Below are 12,383 nucleotides of genomic sequence, written 5' to 3' on the forward strand. Positions count from 1 at the left end.
TTGTTTGACCCAGCGAAGCTGTGCGTGTTTACTTTCGCTACGCGCGCTGTGTGTAATCTCTTTCATTAGTGAAAGTGAACACTACATAGAAGAGAAAATTTAATGGGCTACGCATAAATACTATCAATAGTCAAAGTGATCACTTCAAAGAGTGTTATTTTTACTATAAATAGGATTTTCACTTTTAGGATAAGGATCTTTTAAATTTATTTGGTTAAGCCAAGTATGTTTGTAAAAATATCTCAAATTATGGGTCTTATATTTTATTTTTGCAAGTTCAAATAAAACTTTTTAAAGTTTTTTTTTTCTCAATTCTCTAAAATTACTATTTGAAACAAATCGTATAATCTAATTTTTCAATTCTAAACTAAACAGTCAAAAAAAAAAGTTAAAGATATGTGTACTTTTATGTGTGAACTAAGCTAATATATACATATATAAAAGTCCAATGATTCAAAGATGATAACAAACTTTAACATTGTCTAACGGAGGTTAGTCTGAGTGATAAGTGATTCAGTATTGCTTAAATAAAGTATTGAGTATGAATGTTTGTATATGCAAAAAAATTTTAACAATAGACTCACCCACCATATTTAAATGTACAACTCAAGTTAGATCCGAATTAAACTAAATAAAAAAAAAGTTTGACATTTTTTTTTGAAAAGAAAAAAAAACTGATTAATCTATTTATGCTTATGCTAACAAATTCTTAAATGTGTGTGTGATCTTTTTTGAAGCAAAAGAAAATAACTAAAATCAAATTCGAGTAAAAATATAAATCTAATTTTTATAGTTAATACTCGTTATGGATTATTTTAATTTTAATTTTTACACGAATATTTATTATGCTTTGATATATTTAAATAATATTAAGAACTAAAACATAATTGATATAAAAATGAAGTAGATCAAAGTTTAATAAAAAAATTTATATAAAAATTAAATATAAATTTTTGAATTATAAAAAATAATTTGTGAATAAATATAAGTTATAGATACTAAATTTATATTTTAACTTAAAATTTATTTAAAAGTTAAAGAACAAATGTATACGATTGATAGGGATGGAAATGAGTTGAATTGCATGTTTATAGCATAACTTACTTTAGAATTAGAGCAACCAAATGATTATTTATCAAACAATTTTTAAATATATAATAAAAATTTATATAAAAAACCACATAATATCATGAGATCAAATGTATTTATAATATCAAATATTATATTTTTAATAAAAATTATTATTTATTTTTACTGTATATATTTGAGGACACGATATATGAAACGTTTATTTATATAGTATGTGTTTGTTAAACTAAATGATTAACTCATTTTATAAAAAAGTTATTTTGATAAATTTTTAGAATTAAATATGTGATTGAAAACATGTTAAAAAATTTATAGATATAGATACAACAAAAAAATTATAACTAATAATATTGAAGTAAATATAAATCTACCTGCATGCTAACGTGAAACTGAACATACTATATTTCTATAACTAAAAATAAATAATAAAAGACAAGCAATATAACAGAAAATAATGAATATATAAAAATATTGCATGTTAGAATAATAATGTTATAAAGTATAAAAATAATATAAAACTATGTCTAGAAAAATTAGATTATAAAAATATAATAAATATTTTTTAATAAAATTTTATTATTATTAATTATTTATTCTCCTAGAACAAATTAAGAAAACCCTTTATAATAAGGTCTCCTAAAAATATGTAATAAAAATAGAATATTTCCTCATTTCCTATATTATCATATAATTAATTTACCTTATAATAATACCTGAGTGTGGAACGAGAACAAGGAGATTGGCATTTGCGAATTTTGAATACCGTATCCAATTGGTTTCCCGCCAATTCATTTTCTCTTTTGGTTTGGTTTCTCTAACAAAAAAAAATAAAAAAAATGAAATTCCAATCCAATCCAATTGGCACTTATTCACGCGCTTGAATTCAAATTCCTCACTCACTACTCCTTCTTCTCTTTCTCTGTCACTCGCTCCCACACTTCCGAGTTGACTCGTTCCATTCCAATGGAACCGCACGCCGAGTCTACACCCAACTCGGTTCCTCGACGATCCGCACCACGCCCCAGACTATTCATCAAAGAGATGGTAATGCGCAATTTCAAGTCCTATGCTGGCGAACAGCGCGTTGGTCCCTTCCACAAGGTTAGGGTTTCTTCCTTTTTTTTTTTCTTCCATCCAATAATTGCTTCTATTTCATTTGTGAACTTCAATTTGGTTCCGTTTCAGAGTTTTTCGGCGGTGGTTGGACCCAACGGCAGCGGAAAAAGCAATGTCATTGACGCGATGCTCTTTGTGTTCGGGAAACGAGCCAAGCAGGTGCTATTCTAGAATGTTCTAGAGACTAATCACCTTTTAGAATTTTTCTGTTTGTTTGTTTTTTTTTTTAATATTTGGAAACTGGTTATTGCAGATGCGACTCAACAAAGTTTCGGAGCTAATACACAATTCCACCAATCACCAGAATTTGGATAGTGCAGGGGTTTCTGTTCATTTCCAGGAGATTGTGGATTTGGTACCTTTTCTTATAAACTTGACTATTTGGATTGTTATGAAATGAGGCAAAGCATAGAGTCATTCAATTTGATGTTAGTGTGTTTTTAAGTTTATTTGGTTTTTAGTTCATTTCCAGTATAATAGAAATGGACACAGAAAAATATATTTTTTCCCCTTTGTTTTTTGGTTTGGTGAATTTACAAAGTGAAAAGCTACCTTGGTTAAAATATTGAAACTAAAAATGAAAGAAGAAAACTCACTGAAGGCACCACCAATGATACCCAAGAGTGCCTTATTCTAACTAGGTTTTCGGTTATTCTTGTTTTTTCTAAGAAGGGATTTTAGAGTTGCAGTTTTATGAAACTCTTTTTATTATTTCCCCATTTTTGTCTTTCCTTGAAGAAAAAAAGAAGCTAAATTATCAATGGTTACAGGATGATGGAACATATGAGGCTGTTCCGGGAAGTGATTTTGTGATTACCAGGGTGGCTTTCCGGGATAACTCCTCCAAGTATTATATTAATGACCGCTCAAGTAACTTTACAGAAGTTACCAAGAAACTGAAAGGGAAAGGTGTTGACCTTGACAATAACAGGTTTTTGATCCTTCAGGTTCGGTATATTGGTTATATGATGCCTTTCATTTTGCACGAAAGTGTTTCTCTACCTTTTTTTATGTCTGTTTTGTTTCTTTTCAGGGTGAAGTTGAGCAGATTTCACTTATGAAACCGAAAGCTCAAGGGCCTCATGATGAAGGCTTTCTGGAATATCTGGAGGACATCATCGGAACCAACAAATATGTAGAAAAGATTGACGAGTCATATAAACTGTGAGCACACTTTCCATTTCAATCCAGAGACTGAGAACGTGCAACTTTCTCACCCGACATTCGAAACTAATTATTCTTGTCACAGCTGTGGTCCGAGTTGATTTGATTATATTTGGATATTTATTGTGTGTTTAAATTAATTATTTGTTTTTGAAAATGGCTTATAATAAAAAAAATCATACAAAAAAGGTTTTGAAATACAAAGCAATTTTTGTTGGTTCTGATTATTTTAGGAAAGTTTGCATTATTTTTAGTAAAGAGTTCTCTTAGGAAGCTTCAGTAGAGGCTGTTTTGGGAGCATAACATATGCTAATGAATCTAAATTCCCTCTAAGCAAATCCAATCATGCTTAATGAACTTTTCATTTATTGTAGCTATTTTTTATGAGTTCTACTTCTTTCTGGAGGATATTTTACATGTTTTTTTTTAGCTTATTGTTGAAGTAACTACTTAGATTTCAATTTAGAAATTCTAATCTCTGGAATCTTATTTTTTTTAGGTTAGAATCCTTGAACGAGAGAAGATCTGGGGTAGTACAAATGGTTAAGCTATCTGAGAAAGAAAGAGATGGCTTGGAGGCATGTAAATAAATTTGTGAGTGAATGCAACACATTATGTTTAGCCAACAACTAACAGTTCTTTTGCAACAGGACGTGAAGAATGAAGCAGAAGCATACATGCTGAAAGAGTTGTCTCTATTAAAATGGCAACAGAAAGCTTCAAAGTTGGCCCTTGATGATACGGGTGGAAAAATGGATGAGTTACAAGGAAATGTTGCTAGTCTAGAAGAAAATCTCAAGGCAGAAAGGTAAATTCAGCTAGTATTATATTTGTTTCAGTATTTGTTGAATTTGTATTCTTGCTTCATATGGAACTCGGTGATATCTTGTTCCAGGGATAAAATCCAAGAAAGTAAACAAACTCTGAAAGAGCTTGAAACTAAGCACGCCAACTATATGAAAAGACAAGAGGTTTGGATAAATTGGGTCTTGAAGTTGAAATCAGTTTCCATGAATGATATTATTGGGCACTTTATACCCACCCAATGATAAGGTAAGCTCATGACGTAGTAATCTATTCCATATCTTTTCTTTCATTTTCATGAAATAGGAGCTAGATAATGATATGAGGAAGTGCAAGGAAGAGTTCAAGGAGTTTGAGAGGCATGATGTTAAGTATCGGGAAGATTTTAAGCACTTGAATCAGAAGATCAAGAAGCTGGAGGATAAAGTGGAAAAGGTAGAGGGAAAACATAGTTTATTGCAGCTGAAATTATGTGTGCATGAGGCACCTAATCTGTTTGTTCCTATTTCAGGATTCATTAAAAATTGAAGCCCTTTTAAAAGAGGGTGAGGAATCAACTGATCTGATACCAAAACTTGAGGACAACATCCCAAAACTGCAAAAATTGTTGCTTGATGAAGAGAAGGTCTTAGAAGAAATCACAGAGAGTTCCAAAGGTGAATAAGCCTTGTCCTTTTTTCTCATTTCCAATATATTTGAATGTGCTTTATTTGCTTTGCTGTAGGGTTGATGCGTCTCGAGTAGTTATGCTTTTATTAAAAACCTCTTTAGAACATTTCAATTCTTAAGCATGCTTCCTTGTAGCATATATTTTTCCCATTCAATTTTGCTACTAGAAGGCTTAATTTAGTTAGGTTCCGTGTTGTGATACTTAGCAGATATTCATGCATTCTGCTGCTCCAGATTTTACAAACATCTTTACTGTGTTAAGTACTAATTAAAAATTATTGATTTAAATATTGAACTGGCATGTTTAATGCTAATTTCAAAATATATCTGCATTCGTTTTTTTTTTAAATTGGCTTGAATCAACTGCAATCACCTCTCTAAATTATTTTTCTGCTTGCCATTGTCTGGTTCAGTGGTTCTCTGGGATAGATTATGCTGATTGAGGTGTTTTTTTGGCAGTCAAAGCTAGTTTCTATTTCTCTAAATATCAGCTACTATGTACACAAATGGAGATGATATTCTATGTGCAAATGTGCAGTAGTGGTGTTTTTGCCTTTTTTTGTTTTTGCCTTTTGTTAACCCTGTTGAATTAATTATTGACTGGTATGCAGTTGAAACTGAGAAATATCGCTCTGAGCTTGCAAAAGTTCGTGCTGAGCTTGAACCTTGGGAAAAAGATTTGATTGAGCACAAGGGAAAACTTGAGGTTGCATGTACTGAGTCCAGACTTTTAAATGAAAAGGTAGAGTGACATCTTTTATGTGCTATTGCTCTGTCTCAGCTTTAAAGACAACAGTTCAATCTTTGGTCTTGAAAATTTCTACATACATTCAAAATAAATCTTAGTAAATCCATGTACTGAGGCCAAGCTATTGAATGGAAAGGCAAGAATGACATCTTCAAGTGCTACTGTTTTCTACATACACTTATTCATTTATAATGTACTACTGTACACATTAGTTGGATAAGACTTGGTTGTTGTTGTTGTACTACCATACATAGGTATGGCAAAATCTTTTTTATATTTTCAATTATTTGGATGTTTAATAGAAGATTACTCTTTGATCTTTTTTCTAGCATGAAGGTGCTTCTGAAGCTTTTAAAGACGCACAAAAGCAGATGACAAGTATATCAGAAACAATCAAATCAAAAAATGCCAGCATTTCTCAAATCAAACGCGATATAGAAAAGAGCAAGCAAGAAGCATCAGAAGGTCACCAAATTGAAGAAGTAAGCAATCTTTCCTTCTTATTCTTAATTCTGTTTCTTTAACAATTTTTTCGAGGCTTGTGGTGATATGAATGCTCTTTTTTAAGGAATGTATCAAAGAACAAGATGTACTGATTCCTCTTGAACAAGGTGCTAGACAGAAGGTTGCAGAATTGAAGTCTGTTCTGGATTCTGAGAAGAGTCAGGGATCAGTTCTAAAAGCAATATTAAAAGCAAAGGAGACCAAACAAATAGAAGGAATATACGGTCGCATGGGTGATTTAGGTGCTATTGATGGTGAGATTTTCAGTTACATTTTTTCTGCTTTCATAAAGTTCCATTTTTTCCAATTAGACCGCTTGAATGCTGCAAAAGCTATTCTAAACTGTGATTTTGGATGGTGCTGCCTGATTGTATCTAATTTTAAAAATTTATGTTAACACCTAGCAATATGAAATCTTCACTCTTCAGAAACAAATATATCTTATTCTGTATATCCAAAATGAAATAGACCTTGCAGGATTCTCTCAAGCCTTAAAATTGTGGAAGTTTTGGACCACTGGCTAAAGGCTGGGCTTGTCCTTCATCGTATTCTTTGTTTGGTTTTTATTTGAGATTAAGTAAACTCATGACTGGGAGCAATCTCATCTCCATAACTTGCATGAGTTTACCTATCTCAAAAATCATATTTAATATATTCTAGTATCCAAATGCAATAATATATCCAAAGCAGTATTCAACAGTCCTAAATCAAACCCTAGAATCTATATCAAACGCATTGTGTCATGTTTTCAGCAGCATTCTTTCTAGTCTTGGAAGTAAGATTATATTCCCTGATGGCCTTGATATTAACCATCAATCACAAAATGTGATCTACAGCAAAGTTAATACTCAGTATACAGTAGGCATTTGTACTTGATGGAAAATGGAATGTGTGATTTCTTGAGTTCATTATGACTAGTTGATAATGACATACTCCAAAGTTTTTAGGCACAATTGTTTTGCTCTTAGAATAATATTAGATTAGTTTAATGCTATTAAGTTTATCTTTATCAATCTGGGAACCTGGTTAATAATAATCTGTGTAGCCCTCTTTTTGTTTCATTCATAATCAATGCATGTCAGTTAAATTAACATCTTAAAAATCATTGCAGAAAAATATGATGTTGCAATATCAACAGCATGTCCTGGGCTTGATTACATTGTGGTGGAAACAACAAATGCAGCACAAGCTTGTGTTGAGTTGCTTCGTAGAGAGAATCTTGGTGTTGCTACTTTCATGATATTGGTATTTTTTATATTATTCAATTTTTTTTTTGTTTCCGAATATATGTTTAATATTTTGAATGGCATAAATTAATGTACTTCCTTTGAACAACTTGAGTTTTTGGAATTGTTTGTCTTTGACGGTTTTAATTAGTTGAATTCAAGAACAATTTTTTATAGCAATTTTATATAGGTTTTAGAGGGAGTCTACTCCTAGAAGCCTTTTAAATCCTAATTGGGGAGTGAAAGCAAGATGGTTTCTTTCGAGTTTCCATTCATAGTACAGTACCTTTCATTGAATACAATTTGTCAATGACTAATGATATGTTTTGTAATTTTTTTGCTGCACTAATAATTCTGGAAACTGAAGTTTATTTGATAAATAAAATAAGAATATCCTTTCTTCATACAGGAGAAGCAAGTTGATCTTCTTCCAATGATGAAAAGGAAAGTAAGCACTCCAGATGGAGTTGCACGTCTTTTTGATTTAGTGAAGGTTCAGGATGAAAGAATGAAGCTTGCTTTCTTTGCAGCACTTAGAAACACTGTGGTTGCTAAGGATCTTGACCAGGTCAGTTGTACTTTCTTAGCAGGGAACTCTATGCTGATGATAGATATTTGGGGATTCATCATTATGGTATTTTTCAGATATGAAAATAATGGCCTGGGTTTAGATTTTACAATTGTCTGATAAGCAACATTTGTTGATATGGATTTGTTTTGAACTTTTGATGCATATAACATAATGCTTATCACCTGGATTGTTTAAGCAAAGTAATTAAATTATGAGGCTTAACATGTTTACCATCTGGTTGCAAAAATATAAAGTCCAGGTTTGTTGTACTTGCATATGAACATATTAATGAAGTTAAATGGTTAAGTAGCAACATTTTTTTTCACTCCTGTAAACTTTAGGCAACACGCATAGCATATGGTGGAAACAATGAGTTTCGTCGAGTTGTTACACTTGATGGTGCACTCTTTGAAAAATCTGGAACAATGAGTGGTGGGGGTAGTAAGCCCCGTGGCGGGAAGATGGGGACATCTGTTCGAATTACTAGTGTGTCTGTAGAAAGTGTTGCAAATGCTGAGAAAGAGTTGTCTGAGTTGACTGATAAATTGAATGACATTCGCCAAAGAATTGTGGATGCTGTTCGACGTTATCAGGCCTCAGAAAAATCTGTTGCCGCGTTGGAAATGGAGTTAGCTAAAAGTCAAAAGGAGGTAAATGCTTAGTTTTGAGTCCGAGAAGATAGTTTTCTTGGAGTTGTTGATGCAGGGTATTGAGGCTTTTTTCCCCCTTCCTCTACAGGTTGATAGTTTAAATTCACAATATAATTATATTGAAAAACAACTTGATTCCCTTGAGGCTGCATCAAAGCCACAGGAGGATGAGATTGACAGATTGGAAGAGCTGAAGAAGATTATTTCTGCTGAAGAAAGGGAGCTTGATAGACTTACTAATGGTTCAAAACAACTGAAGGAAAAGGTTGGCCTGAAAGTTCCTTTTCTTTTATTTCCTTCACAAAATTAGGGATGCTTGACTGGTCTTGCATTTTTTTTTATTTCTTGAGGTGGCTGGATGTTGAAGATAAAGGTTATATATCTATATAGAGCTGCAGATAGCATTATTGATGTTTATCATGTGCAGGCATTGGAGCTTCAGAGAAATATAGAAAATGCTGGGGGTGAAAAATTGAAATCTCAGAAGTCAAAGGTCCAGAAAATTCAGTCTGTAAGCACCTTGTACATGAAGGACTTTTAATTTAACTTTATAGTGTGCATGTACTAATGGTTACTATTTACTAGGATGTTGAGAAGAACAATTCAGAGATTAACCGCCACAAGGTTCAAATAGAGACGGGACAAAAAACGGTGAAAAAGTTGGCTAAAGGAATTGATGAGTCCAAGAAGGAGAAAGACCGTCTTACTGGGGAAAAGGAGAAGATAAAGGCAGTCTTCAAAGAAATAGAGCAGAAAGCATTTGTAGTTCAAGAAAATTATAAGAAAACACAAGAGGTTCTTTCTATTGACCTGTTTTTTGGTTATATAAAATTTGTTCCTACGTAATGAAATGCATTAAATGCACCTTTTTAAAGTTGTGTTTACATTTTACAGTTTGATTGTTGTATGGTCGTGTCTAATTTTTTTTTTTTACTGCATAGATGATTGACAAACATATGATTGTCTTGGAGGAAGCAAAATCCGAGTACAATAAGATGAAAAAAACAGTGGATGAATTGCGTGCATCTGAGGTACTAGTGTGTGTATTTTACACCTCTACAACATGTAGTTTCCTTATTACAATCATTATTTTGCAGGTTGATGCTGACTTTAAATTAAAAGACATGAAGCAAGCATACAAGGAATTGGAAATGAAGGGGAAAGGTTACAAGAAAAGACTAGATGAGTTGCAAACTGCTATTCACAAGCATCTTGAACAGTATGTCATTTGATAATTTTTGGGATAGTGTTTATCATTATGAAGTTCTTAATAAAATTGTAAATGGGATGTAGGATTCAGGTAGATTTAGTGGATCACGAAAAGCTACAGGCTACATTGGCGAATGAACATCTTAATGCTGCTTGTGACCTGAAAAGGGCGTGCGAAATGGTTGTGTTGTTTGAAGCACAACTGAAGGAGATGAATCCAAATCTTGATTCCATTTCAGAGTATGAGTTTTTCCGATTTACTACCCTAACTATTCTTTAATTTTTTTTATGTTAGTGATAAAGTTTTGCTATTTCTTATGATTATCAGATATCGAAAGAAGGTATCTTTGTATAATGAGAGAGTTGAAGAACTTAATGCAGTCACTCAGGAGAGGGATGACGTAAAGAAGCAGTATGATGATTGGAGAAAGAAGAGGTGTTCATAATATTTTGTTTTTACCATTGAATTGATTTTATTACTTGCTTTCTGAATGATGTTTGTGGAATGTGTTTTGTCAGATTGGACGAGTTTATGGAAGGATTTAATGCTATATCTTTAAAGTTAAAGGAAATGTACCAGGTTTGAGAATCTGCTCTCGCTCCCCTCTATTGGTGACAAACACACATGGGACTGTGCTTCACTCTCCATAATCATTTACTGAGCTTTTAACTTGTTATAGAATCTATCACTTTTCTTAAGCCCTTCAGACCAGCCCGCTTGCAACTTTGCACGACTTTGGATGCCAAATTGCCCATAAATATTTTCATTTCTGGTCATAACCTGATGCTGAACCCAAAAAAAATTGATTTAAATGCAGTATGTAGACAGTTATGTAAATTTTTAAGGGTATAATTCACTATGGATGGATTATTACTCTACATTTACTTGCTTAAGAGTGAGTTTAAATAATACTAGCAAAAACTAGTTTGTGGCGGCAATGTACATGCCTTCTGAAGACATGTTAGCTCATGCTCGTTGCGCCTTCTAGAACACGGGCATTTTCATCAGTTTGTGTGTAAAACCACTGAAAAATGCCTCTCAACGATGTTGGGTTGCTCAGGAGCTTCTGTCCTAGCTGTTGCCATTCATTTCCTTTTCGTGCATCTTTAGAATGGGTCCTTCCATTGCCTCCTCTTTTTTACAGCAATACTTAATTTTCTTTATTTTGCTTAAGTAAGAATAGTTCATAACATAAAATAGAAATAAGGCGACATTTTTCTATTTATTTACGAAAGTAGGAAATTAAAAACAAAAAAACTTTTCTCAATCTAATTTGGCCCAATTTCAGCAGTTTTTGTCAACTTGTTCCATAGGCTTGTAATCATTTTACATGCGTAATAATTATCGTTTGCAGATGATTACTCTTGGAGGTGATGCAGAACTCGAGCTTGTGGATTCTTTGGATCCTTTCTCTGAAGGTGTCGTGTTCAGTGTTAGACCACCAAAGAAAAGTTGGAAAAATATTGCAAATTTATCGGGTGGTGAAAAGGTTATCTCAGCCTTTTCCTTTGCATGAGCGTGATGCATCGTGTGCTAATTTTTTTTAAAGCAGGAAATGTAAAAATGCCTTCATGGTCACTCACCTTTTTCCGCTTTCAAATTTAGTTATAGTTATTTGTTTTGCAGACTCTTAGCTCATTGGCTCTTGTATTCGCTCTTCATCATTACAAGCCTACCCCGCTTTATGTGATGGATGAAATTGATGCTGCCCTGGGTACTTACTTTTACTTTATATCTAAATTCTTTTGTAAATGCTATATATATTTGAAATACGTTGAACACGTGTGCTATATGGTTTGGCAGACTTCAAGAATGTATCTATTGTCGGGCATTATGTGAAAGACAGGACCAAGGACGCTCAATTCATAATCATTAGGTAGGTTTGGTACTTCAAGAATGTTATTTACTCAGAATATTGTGTTTACCTATGCATATTTACTCTAATATTTGCCTGGTATGCTTCTTCCTCCTGCAGTCTTAGGAACAATATGTTTGAATTGGCTGATCGACTTGTTGGGATTTATAAAACTGATAATTGCACAAAGAGCATTACTATCAATCCGGAGAGTTTTGTGGTATGCCAAAAGGCTGCTTGATGGAGTTGTCAACTTACCGTTGATGTTAATTTGAAGAATACCTCATAATTTAATCTCTTGTACCAGCTTGATCGTGCATATAATCGTAATTGTTATTAAATTTATTAGTGTTCTATTTGTTGTGTATTAAATTCTGTCTGTATCTGACTTTTTATTGTAGCATGCCCATTCATACGAGATAAATGAAATATATATGTAATTAGTTTTACCTGTCCTATGGACTCGTCTTGTTTTATGTTAACTTTGTGACACGAATATTTTAAATAATTTTTTTTATTTGAATTGACTTAGAAATTAAATTTTATATTTGAAGCCAATCGTACAAAATGATATCTTAATTCAAATTTTATGTTTAAAGTTCATTAAAGATTGGTTTTATTTTATTTTTTCAAATGGTTTATTTTAAAAGGTAAAATAATCAATGTATATAATCAATTTTTGAAAAATAAAATCATCTTTATTTGTGGTTTTCAAAATCTAATCGTTTTCTTTTATTGTTTTTTTTAATGTTTTGAACTTTTTTATTTATAAATTGA

General features: G+C 32.4%; 1 protein-coding gene across 3 annotated transcripts; it reads left to right on the plus strand.

Moving 5' to 3' along the window:
• The first annotated feature begins 1,835 nt into the window (after nt 1-1,835).
• Nucleotides 1,836-12,019, plus strand: LOC113867510 (structural maintenance of chromosomes protein 4). 3 transcript variants are annotated; one of them, XM_027502880.1, is made up of 28 exons: nt 1,836-2,190; nt 2,275-2,364; nt 2,459-2,560; nt 2,976-3,152; nt 3,239-3,369; nt 3,869-3,947; nt 4,020-4,177; nt 4,265-4,340; nt 4,480-4,608; nt 4,685-4,829; nt 5,454-5,584; nt 5,920-6,072; nt 6,159-6,348; nt 7,206-7,339; nt 7,730-7,888; nt 8,233-8,541; nt 8,630-8,806; nt 8,969-9,052; nt 9,127-9,336; nt 9,483-9,572; nt 9,639-9,760; nt 9,835-9,990; nt 10,079-10,186; nt 10,270-10,330; nt 11,106-11,240; nt 11,378-11,465; nt 11,555-11,627; nt 11,727-12,019. In XM_027502880.1, exons 1-28 carry the CDS (start codon nt 2,053-2,055, stop codon nt 11,845-11,847), a joined length of 3,726 nt encoding a protein of 1,241 aa, XP_027358681.1. In that variant the 5' UTR covers nt 1,836-2,052; the 3' UTR covers nt 11,848-12,019. The 3 variants fall into 3 exon arrangements, with proteins under 3 accessions (XP_027358681.1, XP_027358682.1, XP_027358684.1); XM_027502881.1 differs by having other exon boundaries at nt 8,978-9,052; XM_027502883.1 differs by lacking the exons at nt 1,836-2,190; nt 2,275-2,364; nt 2,459-2,560 and having other exon boundaries at nt 3,000-3,136.
• The last annotated feature ends 364 nt before the right edge of the window (nt 12,020-12,383 follow it).

The sequence above is a fragment of the Abrus precatorius genome, unplaced genomic scaffold (assembly GCF_003935025.1).
Source record: "Abrus precatorius isolate BTA unplaced genomic scaffold, Abrus_2018 Scaffold5, whole genome shotgun sequence".
In the NCBI taxonomy this organism is placed as follows: Eukaryota; Viridiplantae; Streptophyta; class Magnoliopsida; order Fabales; family Fabaceae; genus Abrus; species Abrus precatorius.

Coding starts and splice junctions, on each gene's coding strand:
- LOC113867510 (XM_027502880.1), top strand. CDS start 2,053: ATGGAACCGCACGCCGAGTCTACACCCAACTCGGTTCCTCGACGATCC. Junction 7,340..7,729: donor TTGCTACTTTCATGATATTG/GTATTTTTTATA, acceptor TTCTTCATACAG/GAGAAGCAAGTTGATCTTCT. Junction 9,761..9,834: donor ATTCACAAGCATCTTGAACA/GTATGTCATTTG, acceptor AATGGGATGTAG/GATTCAGGTAGATTTAGTGG.